Genomic DNA, 18,419 nt, shown 5'->3' on the forward strand with positions numbered 1-18,419 from the left:
CAGTCAACTTGCATTGCATCTTCAAATTCTGGCAACAACAATAATACAGGCGTTGTATCACCTTCAATGTTTACGTGTACATCATTTGCAGCATCTTTGCCAACGTCCAATGATGAAGCCGCTGCCGAAGCAAGTCCTCGTCCTTTGGATCTTTCGTTGAACACTGTGACAAGTAGTAATCACGCTAGCCGCAGAAAATCGAATAGAGTCTCTCAAGCGTGTTATACTTTTATACCGGATGTGGCCGATTCCAATTCCTGCTTGATGGGATGCAGTTGTGAGACTGATTTGTCTTTGGAATGTTCCAGCCAATCTGTCGGCTCCCCTCCTGCCAAGAAGACGAAACGTCTTTGAGATTTTCCCATCCACTTTTATTGCTTGTCAGTATTAAGGTTGTTTCAGTTTTGCAGGTTTTCATTTTTCATGTGTGATGGTATAATACCGCCGGGTGCTTGGTTATTACTTTCAACATCTCTTGCTGTGCTAATTTAATTTTGTAGAGTAAGTTTTTGTTTGCCAGTAATTTTGCGTATTAGAATATTGTTTATTTTTTCTCATTTTAACATGCGTTCGGTTGTATCGATTGGTGTGGTATATGCACAAATTATTTGCTGCATCGCTGTTTCTGTTTTCACACTTTCATTATTAGAAAAACGGTCGGCATTTAATTGAAATATATCATTTTGACATTTGCTTGCATTGCAGAATGTTCATTGGAATAGGTTTATCTGAAAAACTGAAGTGCATATGTGGATTATTAACCATTTTTGCAAGGTCAAAATGATGGAGCTTTTTTTGCAGATGCATTGTTGTTGAATCTTACTTTAAAATGTGTTAAGCAACTGTTTCCTATTTTCTATCATTTTGAACAGACTTATGCAACATCATTTATGTTATTGAATTGAGTTGTTTTCGCTAAGTTTTTCAAATAATAGCTGTGCCGTTTAACAAATAAAATACAAAATTTTTTATTATATAATATGACGGATAACGGTGAACAGATTCATCAAGTTGAATTGATATGGTTCTTTAGTACTTAAAATGCTTGCTTCTTACTTCGTAACGGTCTGGTTGGAAAACAAAGGTATCTGGTTACTCGTAATTTCAGCACTTTTTCCTAATGACATAGCAATTTTAGATTCAATGCAACATATGTATTCACCGGGTACGGTCGACTGTTGACACTTGTACGGCAATCCCGGTGCACCACATGGATTTAATTCTGTTGGAGAGCAGCGGAGAGGTTGATTGGTCAATCGATTGATATGCGGTAACCATCCAGGTTGGCAGGTAGCCTTAGCTGAACAGCAGATGTATTGCTCACCGGTAGATCCTATCTGAGTCATCTGATTACAGACAAATCCTGGTGGACATGCATAGTTAGTCCTTGAGCAGTAGTGATACTGCTTTGTTATGGGATCTTTGTAGGGATCACCTTGAGGACAAAGGTTACCATTTGTCGGCTTCACCTGACTAGAGCAACAGACGCTTTGACCAGTTGTTGTCATTGATGAACACTAAAGTAACAATTTATTTCATTTAAAATTTAACATTTTAAAAATACTTTCCGGTTTTTCAAAATGATCGAAATCACCCTAATTACAGTATGATATTTTCAACATCATATTTTAAAATAACAGTGATGCTTTAAATTGAAACCAATTATGAAAATATTTTTAACAGGCGAAATCCATGATTCATGTAAGGATTTTATATTTTGTTTATTATTAATGAAAACTTCATTAAATTTGTTCCTATTGATTTAGCGTGTACTTACTTCATATCCAGTTGGGCATGCAGCACTTGAGGTGCATAATTTTGGTGTTCCTGAATCCAAGTAAGTGATTCGTCCAATGCATTGACAAAGATGTAGCACACCACCACTCGGCATGCAACAGATGTAGTTTCCTCTCAAATTAACAGATTCTTGACAAAAAGCACCTGATGGGCATGTTGAATAAGATGGATTACAGTATCTTGGTTGTCCATCAGCATTTAGTAAAGTGGAACCTGTTGCACACATTGCTGCCTGACAGCAGTAATATATGTTAACTTCTGATTGTCCACGTTGACAGTTATAACCGCTTGGACATGCTGGAGAGTGAATATCGCAATGCTCTGGTACACCTTCTCTTTTGTAGGGCTGTTGACCAGGTCCGCATACATCTTGACTTACTTGCCGACAACATATCATCTGTCCGGACCCAGCATAGCTCTGTACACATCCGTATCCAGCCGGACACGGTCTGTTCATTCCGCAAATGTAGAGCACTCCATTCTGTTCCCAAGGTGCACTTCCATCAGGACAAGGAACTTTTAAAGTAGCGCAGCAGATTTGCATATTAGGCAACGTGGATGCTTGACAAGAATATCCGTTTGGACACTGCGGATTCTGTGCTGTGCAAATCTGTGGCTGACCAGTCGGTAATAGATATGGTGATACCCCACTTAAACATCCAAGAGCTGCACTACCTTTACAACAAATGAAAACTCCATGCACATCTGACGCAAGACACATATATCCCGCCAAACAAGATTTATCAGACGGTGAACTGCATAGCATTGGTGATTTCCCATCTTGTAAATATGCTACCCATCCTTTGGGACAATTTGGAAGATGATCTATTTGACAACAAATGTATTGAGAAGGTATTGTGGATGGTTCACATGCTGTACCTGCTGGGCATGTTGAAGGGGTATTCATACTGCACATTTGTGGTTGTTCTTTTGTAGGATAAGGAATTCGTCCACTTTGACATGCCCAAGCTTGCCTGAGGCAGCATAAAAATAGATGCGGCTTAGTCGACGGTTCGCAGTCATACTCTGCTGGACATTGACGAAGTGTTGGATCGCAATAAAATGGAACATTCACTGACTGTCTGTATGCAGGTCGACCAGATGCGCATTGTTCTTGTAGTGACGGCATTCCATTACTACAGCAAATAAACTGGCCTATCAGAAATGGTGACGCCACACATCGATAACCAGGAGATGGGCAGGAGCTTTCAGGTCCTAAACAGAACTGAGGTTGACCATTCAAATAAAGCGGAGATGTTCCAGGTGGGCAGAAAGCGTCTCCAGTACTAGGCCGGCAGCATATGCCAACCAGTGGATCGCCAACGCTAGGCAGACATTGGCTTTGCGATGGGCAACCGGCGCCAGTTCTGTCACAAAATACATTTAAACCAAACGCAGTCAACACTGGTTCAAACCTAGCTGGACACTGATGCACTGTAATACTGATTGGGCAACATATGCGCACTGTCGGTGCGTTGACAGCAGCTACACATTTGTATTTTAAAGGACATGAACCTGGAGTAGTCGGTGAGCATTGGACAATAGTTCCAGCTAAAGTATACGGCTTTCCATCTTTTGGACATGCATAAGTTACTGAAGAGCAGCAGATATGAATGTTTGGTGCATTAGCAGCCGCTTGACATACAAACCCGCTCGGGCAAGCCGCTCCAGCAGATGGATCGCAGTGCATTGGCTCAGAGCCAATTAAATATGGCCTCCCTGGACTTAGGCAAGTTAAAGCGATGGTGTAGCAACAAATTCGTGACATTGGATCCTCCATAGTTGCCAAACAAGCAGTTCCAAGTGGGCAAACAAGGGCATTGTCAGTGCATAATACATGTTTTCCTGCTATTAAATAAGCGCTGAGCTGCTGTGGGCAGTGTAAACGATTCAGCACGGGACTGGATCTTTTACAGCAAATTCTCACATCTGGATGCATAGGTGTTGGAAGACAGCTACTTCCAACAGCACAGGTTGCAACATCAGTTGGGTTGCAAGCTTTGATTATGCCAGATTCAAGTCTCCAGTCAATTGGACATGTAAAATGTGCCTGACCGACACAACAAAGAAATATTCTTTTTCCAGAGGTGGAAAGGAGACAGTAAGCGCCGGGAATGCATGTTCCAACTATTCCAGGCATGCATGCCACCGCAATGCCAGATTGAAGCCTGAGATTAGCTGGACATTGCTCAGCAGATGTCGCCGGTGTGCAACAGACATACACTGCTGGATTGAGGACAGAAACAAGGCAATGGGATCCTGATCGGCACGCAACTGCTGCAGGCTTGCATTCTTTAACTTGTCCATCTTCTAGCATGAATCCTGTTGGGCAGTGGCTTAAGGTACTAATTTGCTGAACTGCTTCACAGCAGATATATATACGTTGTACTGTTCCAGGTGATTCCATGCATATAGAAGGAGAAGGACACATTGGTGCAGATGGATTGCAAGTAATTACACGCCCTTGTGGCAATTGAAAGAAAGCCGGACATTGGAGATTTTGGAAAGAGCTCGTCAACTGGCAGCATACATGCACCCCTGGCCGGCCAGGTACAGCTAAACAGCTTGATGTCAGTTTACAGCTTGAGTATGTTGGCGTGCATTCCTTCACTATTCCATCTTCTAGCGTAAATCCAGTTGGACATTGCATACTTCCTGTTGGAAATGCTATTTTGCAACAAAGGTACTGATTTGATGTTCCACCTATAGCTTTCACACAAGTGGAAGACTGTGGACACGTTTGCACACCAGCAGTAGGACTGCAGCTTACTGGTGCAGAATCAGCATGTGTCATTCCATGTGGACATTGACCAGCAGGTCCGCAGCAAAGTCCAAAAGTGGTATCTGGTTGAGCATGGCAGGAGTACTCAGCTGGGCACTCAAATGGCTGTATAGCAGAGCAAGTGCGTTGAGAACCTGTAACAGGATCTACGAAGGCGACTTGATTAAGAGGACATCTGCCTAAAATTATTCACTATCAACGCATTGTACTAATTCCTTTTTATTTTATTATTTCTGCAATTTAATTAAATATGTTTATCAATTAATTTTATTGTTTATAATTTCATACGTTTAACTGACAAAGGAATTGAAATGAAATATGTTTGAATTGTTGGTCAATATTAATGAAAAATATAAAAATTAAAATGAATAAATAAATAAATAAATAAATATATATATATATATATATATATATATATATATTGTATATTTTATATAATTTGATAAGAAAGCAATGAAGTTCAATAAATGTACAAAGAAGTTATTACTAGTTTGACAAATTTTTATTGCTTAAACTTTGCTATCATTCACTGATAGCCAAAGCAGAGAAAACCATGCACGTATTTAAACTAATTTTTTAATATCAAATGTTAAATCAAAAAAGAAAGGAAGAAGTTTTCGCGCATGTTTTAAAAATAATACATTCATTGAGCGTTTGAATGCCTCCAAGTGCCACAAAAAGGGAATAGAAAAATTACAAAAAGAAAAATACCTTGAGGAATAGATGTTTAGCATTTCATGGAGAAGTAAAAGTTTGGGGAAAACAGTTTGGTCAAAGCTCTAAGGTTACCTAAATTAGTCGACAGACGACTACAAAGCCAATAGAAATATGGTAAACTGAAAACAAGCGGCAGAAATCGGCCTGATGATTGCAAGCATCTACTCCATTCTAAGCTTTTTTGCGATCGAACCGTGCTCATTGTTAATTTTTTATCTAAATTACGCTTTCCAGTCAGCTAACAAAATTCATCTGTTTTATTAATTAATTGATTGATTAATTCGTTTCTGTGATTTCGAAAAACTTCTATGAAAAAAGAAAAAGCATATACCGACATCATGTTGGCAGCACTGATAAGCAGCAATCCAAAAATTAAAATGGCAGCTGGAAAAAGGTGGACACTGGCCAAGCTTGTTTTTTTGACATAATCGTAGCAAATTTCCATCACCATATAATGGATGCATATCGCTTGGGCAACCTTTGTCAAATCCAGCTAAGCAAAATCCATTTATGAGGCAAAACTACTTACCATTATCTTGTTGACAACATTGAAATCGATCGGTCAAATAGCTCCAATGACAAATTGACTTTCCAGGGCACTGGTGAGATGGATCACCTGGAATGCATTTCACTAATTGATTGTTCAGTTTGAAGGGCTTAGATCCACTCGGACATCCTTCTCCTAAATTAATAGGAATGTTCTAAAAGAGATGATACTTCACAAATTATTTATTACCTGGATCTTTACCACAGCAACGATGTGAATTTTCTACGTTGTCAAAATAACAAATTGTGTCCTCAGGACAACTCTCTGATAAACCGGGAACACATCTCACGAGCTGTTTATGCTGATCTATCAATGGCCTTGTTCCCCATGGACAACCGTTAGGTGGTGGCTCAATTCTTTCACCGGCAATACAACAAGCACCAGCTTGGCATGTCAATGGTGAGACGCAGTCTGCGTCTGTTGTGCACTGCTTTGGATTTTCAATTCTAGCAAGCAGTGATGACTTTCCCAAATTGCAATAAGCTAAGCACAAATTAAATATGCATTTAATTTGCAATATATCAAACTCATACCTGGACTACGGCCGCAGCAGATGTACCGATCATCAACACTGTCATAATAGCAAATGTAATCTTTAGGGCAACTTTTAACTATTCCAGGAACGCATTCTTGCGCTACTCCATTAACCAGATGTGGCATAGTGTCAATTGGACAAGCTAAACCATATGTAACAAAGTAATTTATATTTTAAAAAAGGCATATTCATTTTTCAATTAAAAATATTTCATTTCTGCTTTTTTACCTATTTCATTTTTTGAATGAATTTGCGATGCTGCAAATTTACAGTAACCTGCAATTTTGTAACCTTCACAGTAATGTTGTAGAATTTTGTAACATGATTTTTTTTAATCTGTATCATCAATGACCTAATTTCATTCAAAATACAAAAGTAAAAAACAGAGGAAGCAATTTTTCATCAAAAAATTATATTTACATAATAAAAATATTATAATTATAATTCATATATAATAAAATATTGTTAATTTACATTTTTGAATATTTACCAAAAAGTGAATTGCAACATTGTTGAATGACTAACAGGAAGAACCATTTGTAAAAAATCGTCATATCCGCTTGAACAAACTTTCTGTTCTTCAATGTAATCACTTTAATGCTTCTGCAAAACTTGCCATCGACAAACGAAGCAAGCAACCCGTACGTGTTCAAACAGCAGAAAGTCTCTAATGTGTAAAACTAGACATCAATACTGGTGCTGATGTCAACTAGCTGACCTCTGCTTTTCAGTGCTTCATCAAAAGAATTAATTTTGCAACTGCTTTCAAAATAAACGTTTTTTGCTGCATACTGCTTATCTTTCCAAAAAATATATGAACTCTAATATAAGTTTAAATTATTCTAGTTTAAATATTCTTAAATTTTAATATCTTCTTTCAAAATAACATTAATTTAATTTTATTATACTACATTGTACCACAATGTTAAAACCGCTTAGGTGTATATGGAATATTATTTTAAAAGTTGATAAAAGTAAAATAGATTCGTTTTGCTAATATTTAAAAATTATTTCAAACTAGATATGCAAAATTTGATGAACGTGAAATGCATGTTTGTGCGTGGAATCTGTTCGTGACGTCTAATTGATGAGTCAGGTAAAGCTGGACAGTTGAAGTGCAAACACAATGAAAATATCAAGATGAAACTGATGCTTTAGACAGAAAAATGGTAGAGGTGATTTATTTTATTTACATTTCTGTTTAAGAAATCCTCGAGTTCTTTTACTGAGCAATAACTTCAACTGACTCTCCAAATGGTAAACATTTATTGTGCATTCACTTGCGCTTTTGCTTTCCAGCTTTTAACATCCATGCTCAATTTCATCTTTTAATTTGATGTTGAAATAGCTAAGCTTGTCAATATGATTCACATCACTTTCAGCATTCACAACCACCCACACATACTAGCGTGCGCGCGCACACACACGCACACTTGAGTTGATAGCTGTAATACTAAAGCCATAAAAGTTGTATAATTTATTAGATCTATTAGTAATAAGTCATATATACTTTTTAAGTGAATATCATATCAAATTTTTGAAAACTTTCCTTCAGTTCCATAATTATTTAAACACATCACATAATTATCTATCTATCCATCTATCTATCTATATAAATTACTCGAAAGTCTTCAAGTACAGTTTACATAAAACAAATTTTTACAATATTTTGATATATGAAATATAATTCTCAAAATTAAATTCTGTCATCTTTTAAACGTGCTTCAAATGGAATTCATAACACTAATAAGTTACTTTACTATCAATGATACTACTGTATTGATGTGTTGCAAGCTGTGTAGTGGCTGTTTATGGTAAATTTATTCTAATCTTGACATAAATCTTCTTCTTCTGAAAATTTGAATATGTAAGTTAAATAATCTTTTATGCAGTTATAAAACTGAAAGGTTATTTTTGTTCATTTATCTAAAATTTTAACCACATTTCAACCTGTTTTCGTCTTTGAAAGCGTAAAGTTTATCATACGTAATTAATTTTTTTAGGAAAAAATATTTATATAAATTAAAAGTTTATTGTGAATTTTATCTGATTTTTTATATATTGGTGCTACGTGATTTAAGCTATGTATGGTAAAACTTACTTGATTATTTATGCAAAACAGTTTCGAATACTGGTTACATCATAAACTGGAACATAGAATTTAAACGAAAGATGATTGTTAATTTGTTAAAGTTTAACTTTCTTCATTTTCAGATGTCATCACGTTTCGGACCTCGAGCAGTTGGAAGCGATGGTTCCGATTTTCGGCATCGTCAAAAAGTTGCTACACACTACCGTGACAGGTAATTTAATTTTTGTTTATAATTTCACAAAATATTTTTGATTTAATTTTTAGCGTACTGAACAAGTATCGTATGAAAGTGACGCTCAGTCTTCATGCACTGTTGTTGTTTCTTATTTGGGCAAAGCTTTCTGTATATGCGTTGCGTTGGTTCGATTTCACGTTGCATTTCGTTTCGTCTATACAAATGCCTCAACCTGAATTTTGGGAATACTGGTGGATTTTTAGTTTCATACCAAGCTGGTTAACTGTTGACGCGATGCAGAGAAATGACAGTTCTGCTATACTGAAAGCTTACTTTCTTTTCTTGATTTGTGGCTTATTTCCAATTGCCATTGGTGCTGGTCTGAATTTGAACGAATTAGTTACATATACTAAGCATGGCAGAGCCGAGGAGTTGTTTTACGATTTCCCAGTGGTTGTCATTCGGTACATCTTCTTTGCCATTGCTTTGCAAGTGCATGTTTTTGCCATGTACTTTTGCACCAAGCTCGGACAAGCTTGGCAAAAAGCGACGTCCGGCATGTCAGAAGCTAATTATCCTGACAGCAGCCTTAGCAACGCAAAAAGGCAATGACGGCAGAGTCGTTCAATTGAAAGTGAACGATCGATTCAATTTTTCATTGTCGGAAATTTGAATTTTTACCGTTGTTCACATCTGTTATCTTGTCATTCATTCACTGAGAAGACCAATTATTATCATTTTATTTCTGCTCAGCTTTGTTGCTTATATTTTGATGCAGCGGTACGAAATATTGATTTACATGCTGCCAGAAGTTTCAGATCGAACTATTGTTTGATGAATCATTAAACAATTTCCCAATTGTTTTGAAAGTACAATAAAGGCGTAACGATTTTTTTTTCACTTGTACCATATATTTCCAATAGTTATGTTGTATAATGTAATGCATAAGGAGATTGAAGGTTTTGCGAAATGTATATGATTTTATTTTAAATAAATAGTTGAATTTATTTAAGAAATTTATTAACTAGAAAATTTAAAATAAATATTATCCATATGTAAACTTATTTTTTCAACATGTCTATTTTGTATATATGATTCAATTATACATTATAAATAATAAAATTTGAAAAAAAATGTCAATTTATTCATTTTAAATGAAAAAACACTTTAGCAATATATTTTCCTATTCATAGTTCCCTGAACGCATTTACAGTATGCATTATACAGTATAATCTGTTTGTTGGATAGAATTTATTGTCCGGTGAGAAAATGATGGCCCAACGCTTAGATGATCTGAATCTACCCAATAACGCAATTGAAAAATTAATTCAACAACAGGTAAATTAAAAATGTTTCGTTGTATGTAAACAATGCGTTGTGTACGTTAATATGGTATTTAGATGAAAATCACCGTAATTTTGTATAAAATAAATATTAATTTATAATTAGATACACTATTGCATGATAAAATGTTTTTTATTGTTAATGTTGTTTCAAATAAAAGTTGTGTTTGTGTAAACAATGAAGATTTTATTTCCAAATGTTGAGTCATCATGAATGTGAAATGGTTATTTTTCTTTTGATCAGCCGAAAGGTAATAATAATATTGAATCAAGAAAGATCTTTATCGGTTTGATCACGATAATGTTGTCAGAATGAACAGATTGCTTTCAGTTTGACTGTCACGTTTTGTACAATTAAACGTGGTGTTGAAATTAAATAGAAGTGATAGTATTTTGTCAACAGAGTAATAAAAATATGTTTAATTAATAACAGAAACTCGGCATTCAGTTTTCCGAAGAAGCCACAATTGCAATTAGTCGAGCAGCAACTGTATTTATCCTGTATTGCACGTCGAAGTAAGTTTGTTTTTTGAATTTTCGTTTCATTCATTTCTGTTTATATGAAAGTAGAAACGAATAATTTACTCATTTAGAGCATCAGAAAGAACACTGAAAGATCGTCGTCGAGTAATCAAGGCCGAAGATGTGATCGGTGCAACAGCGGGTTGCAATGTGCCAAATTTTGATTGTGTAAAGCTGACTGAAATCCACGCTTTGAGTAAGTTTGGCACAAATTCATTTTTTCGCTTTAACAATTGTTAATATTTAAAAAATTTTGTTCAGCAGTTGATCCGGAAAAAAGACTGATGGAAAGGATTGCTACGAGTGGAAGAAAAAGACGCAGTCAAGCGATGGATGCCGAATCCAAACTCACCATCAATTTAGATGATGAACAATTTTAAATTTTCCCATTATCACATTTAGCTTATTTACTTAAATTGAAATGGTTTGAAAAAAGTGAATATGCGTTTAAAATTCGTAAACGATTGTTTTGTCCAATGATTTGTTTTTTAAGCTTGAAAAGAATGATAGTAGTTTGAAGAGAATTTATTTTCATATATTCATTCTGTACGTTTTGTCTGTTCATCTGACAAAACAGTGATCATTGTGTTGGTGGTGGGTGAATTTTTTAACGTTTCAAGTTTTCAATAAATTATTCGGCTGAATTGTATGTAATTTTTTGAAGAAGACATCGACTTGCCAGCTCGTAATCGACTTTTAATTCAGCTCTGTTGTACTGGTGCTCAGAGCAGATGTGTTGAATGGTTGTTTCAAATTTATACAATTTCTGTTTCTATTCCAATAAACACTGTACAGTATGCATAACAATCAAGAATAAGCAGATTAAGTGTGTAAAGTAAAAGTAGAAATTCAATCGAGCGCATCGACAATTGATTGTTCAGTCAGAAGTGTAAAAGTAGGCGTGTGTTCGAATAAAAAGTGATTTTCACAAGAGTGAAGCAAAAATGAGATGTTTTGCTTTGATTTTTTTTCTTTTAATAAATATTCGTCGGTGATTAAGTTGTGAATAATTTGAAGTGAATGTTCTTTAACTTCTGCTCAATTGTATGCAGTGAGTTTCAGAAAGTTTAACGTATTGAATTTTGTCAGTTGAAGTTTAATTTAAATTCATAAAATAAAATTTATTTAAATTTTAATTTTAATAAACATTTGATAAAATTTATATGATCAAGTACAGTAATCGTTTGTGTGTAGGTTGTCAGAAAATGTACAGTATGACAAGTTTTGAACCGAAAAAGGGGAAAAAAAATTTTGTCGACTTCAGCAGAAATGGCACGGACAGTTTTACGGTAGAGATTGTTGACGAGCAGAGATGATCAGTGACGTGGCGACGTCACTGCTTGGCGACCGTCAGTTTTGAAAACAGTAGTGGTTGATTTTGCGCGTGCGATTGGTCAACGAATTGTTTGTTGTTTGCAATTGAAGTTTTATTTTTTTTAATTTGAAATTTAAATTTAAAATATAAACTATTTTCCACATCCAGAGCTGATCTGTTCGATTGTGCTTGTTTTGTTCAGTCAGTTGGCTGTTTGAGTGTACGATGATCGCGTCTGTCGTCGTGTAACGTACGTACGTACGTACGTACACAACAAGCAGAGCTTGTCGACGCGCGATCAATAAAAGCACCAACCACACGCGCAACAGTGTCGTAGTTTGTTCATGTCGGTCTTTTGGTCGTTCGTTCATTTGGTCTGTTCTTCTTCTTCTTCTTCTTCTTCATCTCCTGCCAGCTTTGACGTTCTATTTTCTCCTCTATTCGTCAATACACATATTTTTTTTGACAAATAGACAACAACAACAACTTGGAACAAGTGTTTGTTTTTTTTGTTTGTTTGTTTGTTTGTTTGTTGGAGGTTTTTCTTGTTGTTTGATAAACAGTGGTCAATATGGAGGACGTGGCACCGCGTTCATTGTTGGACGTTGAAGAGCTGTGCCATTTGCGGACACAGTCGTTGCCGAACAAGCTACCGCCACCGGCGCGTACGTCAGCGCGCCGGGCGACGGTCAGTTGCGGCGACGGCGTCGACTACGCGACGACAGCCGTTGCGAGTTCGGTCAGACGTCGGTCGACGGGCGTCGTTGTGGGCGCCGGTATGAAACGTCTCGACACTGTCGGTCAGGATGGCCAGTCGCCGTCGTCCGGTCCCAGGTTGGACCTCTGGTGGCAAGGGTTCTGGGGCTGCTTGCGACCGGTGTGGAATATGATCGGCAAAGAGTGGGCCGTGGCGCCGCAGAAATTGAAACAGTGCCAGACGGCGGCGGCGCCTGCGGCCGCTGCCCAAACCGCCGCGGCGGTGGGCTCGAAAAGCAACAAGCAGCAGAGCGCCGCCGACGACTGGGAAGTGCCGTTCGAAAGCATCACCGACCTGCAGTGGCTGGGCGCAGGCTCGCAGGGCGCGGTTTTTCTCGGACGGTTCAACGGCGAGTCGGTGGCGGTGAAAAAGTTGCAACGCATCGGCGAAACCAACATTCGACACCTCAGACACCTCTCCCACCCGAATGTCATCAAATTCAGGTAAATTTGCATATTAAAATTGAATCCTAATTGGTAATTGGAAATAAATTGTAATCTTTGAATGGAAGTATAATTACTGTCGGTCGAATTGATCGCAAATTCACTGGTCAGCATTGTGTTAATTAGGCTGATAAAGAAATGAACGGGGAAAAAGTGTTTCAATAGGCGCGCGTGTGTGTGTGTGTCTGTTTTTTTGAATTTTATTCTATTCATAATGTGGTTGGTTATGATTGATGAATAATGAATGAAAGGTGAAAAATTTTGTTTGTTGAAATTGTTGGTTGGGATGAGGATGTTGTTCAACACTGGTAGCTGGCACTGGATTAAATGATTGCCGGTGGTAGTAAGTAAGTGAAAGTCACTTTTCCACTGGAAAAAAGTCGTAAAAATTCAAGGACAAATTGACAATGGCAAGCAGTGGCCTTGGATGACGACCTATATTTGCCAAAGTAAGCGGAAAAAAATGCAAATTTTTTCACATTCGCTCCACTCGTTGCGTGACCTGTTGTCAACTGGAAATTTTGATCAATTTTTATTTTACAATTTCTCCGTTTGGAAAAAAAAACAATTTTTTTTTCTCTTCCCCTTCTGTCAATAATAATGAATGATTGATCGATTGATCGATCGATTTGAACTTGAATATTATTTGAATTTATTGCTGATATTTTGTGCTTTCAATCTTCGGACGGTCATCGAGATTTGATGATTTTTCGACTTCAATTTCACTATCGCGACCATTTGAAGTTTTGAACTGAAATTTACAGTATTTGGCATAATTTTTTGAAATGACAACTCAAATTCTTGTTCCACTTTTTTTTGTCTGACTAAAATTTTTGTTATTTTTAATTTTTCTGAAAAAAATAATAATTCAATTTTTTTCTGCTAAAATTAGTCTCTTTATGTGTTTTTTCGAATCAATCGATTGTCCAAACTGTGAGAGGAGGAAGAGGAAAACGAAGGGGCATTCGATTTTTTGTTTTCAACTATTTCAACCGACAGACAGATTAGATGGTAAAAGAAAATTTGCATAATCTTCTTCATTTAACTATAGACGAAAGATGATTTTTCTTCTTCTTCTTCTTCTTCTTCTTTGAATCAATCATTAATTGAACGGTCAGTGAACTGTTGTTTACAGTGTGAAAAATTGAATTAATTCCCCACAACTGGCGTGTATTAATTATTTTTACCGTATTCAAACACTGACACAAATTAATAGCAGGTTACTTTGACAATTTTTTTGTTTGATTTATTTTTTATTGTTCTGCATTGTTTGTTTGAAATTATATTTTTTCATATTTTAAATAAAGAAGAAGAAAATAATAAGTATTTAATAAAAATTGAGAAAGAACAGCAAATTGAACAATAACAGTAGTATGATGATCGATATTTCTCCCATTTTCTCTCTTAAAAATTTTATTCTCCTTTTTCCACTTTTGAAATGTTTATCAACAAAAGTGCGCAGTTGGAAAATTTACATAAATGTGCTCTCCCAATAATCGTTTCTTCTTCTTCTTCTGCTGCTACTGCGTTTATTTGTTTGTTTAATTTGAAAAGCAAGAGAAAGAGAAAGAAAAAAAAATTTTTCTTTTCTTTTCGTTACTGTAATTGTAATTTTTGAAAAGAAAAATCAATACCAATAATGAAACATACACTGCGAGCATGATAAAAAAAAAGAGAAATGATAAACCAATTATATGAAATTTATATAAATTTAAATAAATTTCCAGAATAAATATTATTTTTTTTCTTTTTTTTCTTTTCATTCCACAGGGGTGTTTGCACACAAGCTCCATGCTATTGCATTATTATGGAGTATTGTTCACAGGGGCAACTGTACGAATTGTTGCGCAGCGGTAAGCAGTTGTCGCCGAAATTGACTTTGGACTGGGCAAAGCAAATTGCCAGCGGTATGCACTATTTGCACCAGCAGAAAATTATCCACCGCGATTTGAAATCGCCCAAGTAAGTACTATCAGTCGTCTTTTCTCTCTCTCTCTCTCTCTCTCTTTCTACTTCTACCACTCAACGTTGTGTTTTGTTTCAATTTGCTAATTTGCATATTGTCGCATCCCCATTCAACTGCCATTTCGTTCATTTCAATCTCGGCACCGATTTTATCGATTTACTCTTCGCTTTTATTTTTTCTAGTTCAAATTTCAATTTTCACATCTTCTCTCTGTGCACGCATCAAATAACTGGTATTGTTCAATTTGAAGATAATACGCACAACTTAACTTTCGCTTTGATAATAATAATGCTTCTTTTGTTAAAATTGTTGCCAAATTTAAAATATCATTTGTAACTCTATTTCTTTTTCCTCCTCCTCCTCATCCTCTTGCACATTAATTTTTTTTATCCAATTTTTATTGTTTTATTGATCTTTTTTTCTCTTCTGATGTTGTAATGATCGTTTTTCATCATATTGTTCTGTCTTGTGTCGATTGACGACGATGAACGACAATTTTGATCGATCAAACGGATAAGCATTTTTTCTTCATTCATCATTTGAAAAGGTCCAATTTAATATTATTATTTTGTTTTTTTTCTCTTTCTCTTTTATTCAGCGTTCTGGTGACAAATGAAGATCTGCTCAAAATATCCGACTTTGGCACCAGTCGACATTGGACCCAAGCGAACAGTACACGAATGACATTCTGCGGCACTGCGTCTTGGATGGCACCTGAGGTGATACGCAACGAGCCGTGTTCGGACAAAGTCGACGTCTGGTCGTACGGCATTGTACTCTGGGAGTTGCTCACCTGCGAGGTGCCTTATCAAGACGTGGATCCGACGGCCGTGATGTGGGGCGTCGGCTCGCACAGTTTGCAATTGCCCATTCCTCACTCGACCCCCGAAGGATTGCAACTTTTGCTCAAGCAGTGCTGGAGCGCCAAGCCTCGAAATCGACCCTCCTTTCGACACATCCTCACCCATTTGGACATTGCCCAGGCTGAGTTGGAATATTTCACATTTGAAGCTTGGATCTCGTTGCAGCAGCGTTGGAAAGTTGAAATTGGCGATCGAATCAAAACTCTGCACCGCGCTAAAGATCGTTCCTGTTTGCAAAAGATCATCGGTAATTTTTTCCATCAATAATAATAATAATGCTCTTTTTCACCAATATTCAATTTTTTACTAATAACTGCACCGTGCGTTGTTTGGATTTAAGAAGATCAGCTCATCAGCCGTAGAAAGGACGAACTGAGACATGCGCAGGATGTTCGCGAGATGTACGAGCAGAAACTACGTCGGGCGAACAATTTGTACAGTGAACTCAGCCAGTGCATGATGCAGCTTGAACAGCGAGAGCGTGATTTACTTCGACGTGAACAGCAAATGGTCGCCATGCTCAGCAATCACGGCTTACTGTCGAAAAAGCCGAATCGCATCCGTTACCGTCTCATGCGTCCGATGATGTTGAAAGGTACTGGCGATCGATCAGTCAAAGGCAGTCCAATTGGGCAAGGGTATGTATACTGATATTGCACTTGCTACTGACGATCGACAATCGAAATTACACATTTCCAAACCCACAATTTGTCCAACCTATGAATTTTCAATTTAAAAATTTATTGAAACAGATGCTCTGTCTGTTTATGATCCAAAAAAATGTAAGAACACTGTTTTTACTCGTTTCAACGCACACACAGAAAATGGGTTCGAGTTGGCTTACTAGTTAATTTAGCTGTTCTGTTCGAATTAATTCGATTAGAGAATCAAAGAACAAATAACAACAATCGATGATGAATCATGGAATAATTTTACTCATTCCATATTTACAATACTACTCTTCCCGAGTCAATATTAATTTTCAGTCATTTAATTTTGCAGTAAAAATTAGATGAGATCTATTTTAATCAGTCTGTTGTTAGTTAATCTGTTGATTGCTTTGCCCGATGCATTGTGGGTGGGGATGAAAAGAGAGGTGTTGGAAAAAAAAGCACTGTTCCAAAATATCCAGGCAATTTAAATAAATAACCGTATTGATTGTTGCAGTGTTAGCGGATTGTGCGGCACCAACGCTGCAGTGCTGTGCGTGGAAAATGTCGACGACAATGGTGGCCGTGAGCAAAGTGAAAATTCCACTGCCGACCGTGAGGAAAGGAATCGATGTGATTTTGCGCCCAGGCATTCGTCACGTCGATCGTCGAACGGTGGTCGCAGTTTGTCGAGGTCGAGCAGCGCGGTCACTGAGACGGTCACATCGGCAGAACGTCTGGCTCCTGGAACGGCTCGTCGCTGTGATAGCCGTGCTTCATTGTCCAGTGTTGGTCAAGCCGGTGGTCACTCGTCGTGTACCGGGTTGGAGGCGATTCGTGGATTTTCCAGAAATGTCCAAGAGCGTTGGTCCGACGGCCGGTTGCAGCAGCACTCCACCAGTGGAGCTTTGTCCAGAGATTCGCCGGGTCGATGGTCCAGTGGTCGAGTGCGTCGGACTCGCCAACGTCAGTTCAAATACTCCCGAACTGCGGCCGTTTCTGTTCACCTCCCCCAGTCCGACAAACCAACTTCATCTGGTAGTTTGCAAATCAACACTTTACTTTTCTTTTTCTCATTATCACTTTATGCAAATTTATCTACAGGCGAAATTATGTTGTACGGTGTCAAGAGAAATGTTCAACGTTCCTTGTCTCAAGCTGGATTGAACAACAATTTACCGGCAGAAGCGAACTTGGAAACATGCCTGGGTTGTGATGGCAGTTGTCCTGATGTAAATTGTCAGACTCGTAGTCGTCGACAAGGGCAAAATACTTTAAAAGCTAATAATAATAATAATAATAATAATAATAATAATTGTATTGCTGCTATTCTTGTAACTACTACTGCTACTACTACTACTACTACTACTATTACTACTTCTGCTGCTGCTGCTGCTGCTGCTATTAATACTACTACTACTACCGTCGCTACCACTACCATTACTACCGCTTCTGCTATTACGAATGTGAATTGTACCAATAACAGCAACAGTGTTGATCATATCAATATTGATGTAGACCAGTACAATTGTAACGAAGTAAGCGTACATTTATTGAAGAAAAATTCATAATTTAACTCTATTCTGTATAAAAAATAATCCAATAAAATATGCTCAACAACTAGTGTAATGGATCTGAGCAATCTAAATTTGTCTTGCATTTTAATAATTTTTTTTCTGTTGTTCATTATTTCAGACTGGCCATACGAGAATGTCGAAAAACTGTGAAGAAGCGTTGAAATGTGCTATTCCAAGTGTGGCGCAAATGAATTCCACTGGTGTCGATTACAGAACACGACGATATCACGGCAGTGTTGTTGGACAGAACAACAACTGGACGCGGATGACAAGTAGCGAAGATAGCGACGAAGAGAATATGTCTCATTGCAGGTTTGCATGCATGCATGAACAATGAA

General features: G+C 37.2%; 4 protein-coding genes across 4 annotated transcripts; 3 read left to right on the forward strand and 1 right to left on the reverse strand.

Moving 5' to 3' along the window:
- Positions 1 to 1,056: 1,056 nt before the first annotated feature.
- On the reverse strand, positions 1,057 to 6,503 carry Tsp_09486a (conserved hypothetical protein; the record flags this gene model as incomplete). Its single annotated transcript, XM_003371199.1, has 5 exons — positions 6,377 to 6,503; positions 6,033 to 6,326; positions 5,826 to 5,978; positions 1,778 to 4,758; positions 1,057 to 1,517 (listed from the first exon to the last, which is right to left on the reverse strand). Coding segments are annotated over exons 1-5 (4,016 nt in total), but the record flags the coding sequence as incomplete, so codon positions are not given.
- Positions 6,504 to 8,461: 1,958 nt separating this feature from the next.
- On the forward strand, positions 8,462 to 9,257 carry Tsp_09485 (N-acetylgalactosamine kinase). The gene is made up of 3 exons (XM_003371200.1): positions 8,462 to 8,512; positions 8,593 to 8,681; positions 8,735 to 9,257. Exons 1-3 carry the CDS (start codon positions 8,462 to 8,464, stop codon positions 9,255 to 9,257), a joined length of 663 nt encoding a protein of 220 aa, XP_003371248.1.
- A 657-nt stretch (positions 9,258 to 9,914) lies between these two features.
- Tsp_09484 (DNA polymerase epsilon subunit 3) lies at positions 9,915 to 10,890 on the forward strand. The gene is made up of 4 exons (XM_003371201.1): positions 9,915 to 9,983; positions 10,422 to 10,504; positions 10,582 to 10,706; positions 10,772 to 10,890. The coding sequence occupies exons 1-4, from the start codon at positions 9,915 to 9,917 to the stop codon at positions 10,888 to 10,890; spliced, it is 396 nt and encodes a 131-aa protein (XP_003371249.1).
- A 1,506-nt stretch (positions 10,891 to 12,396) lies between these two features.
- On the forward strand, positions 12,397 to 16,505 carry Tsp_09483 (mitogen-activated protein kinase kinase kinase 12). The gene is made up of 5 exons (XM_003371202.1): positions 12,397 to 12,702; positions 12,763 to 13,025; positions 14,796 to 14,987; positions 15,590 to 16,101; positions 16,195 to 16,505. The coding sequence occupies exons 1-5, from the start codon at positions 12,397 to 12,399 to the stop codon at positions 16,503 to 16,505; spliced, it is 1,584 nt and encodes a 527-aa protein (XP_003371250.1).
- The last annotated feature ends 1,914 nt before the right edge of the window (positions 16,506 to 18,419 follow it).

Source organism: Trichinella spiralis (assembly GCF_000181795.1).
Source record: "Trichinella spiralis strain ISS 195 chromosome Unknown Scfld9, whole genome shotgun sequence".
Lineage (NCBI taxonomy): Eukaryota > Metazoa > Nematoda > Enoplea > Trichinellida > Trichinellidae > Trichinella > Trichinella spiralis.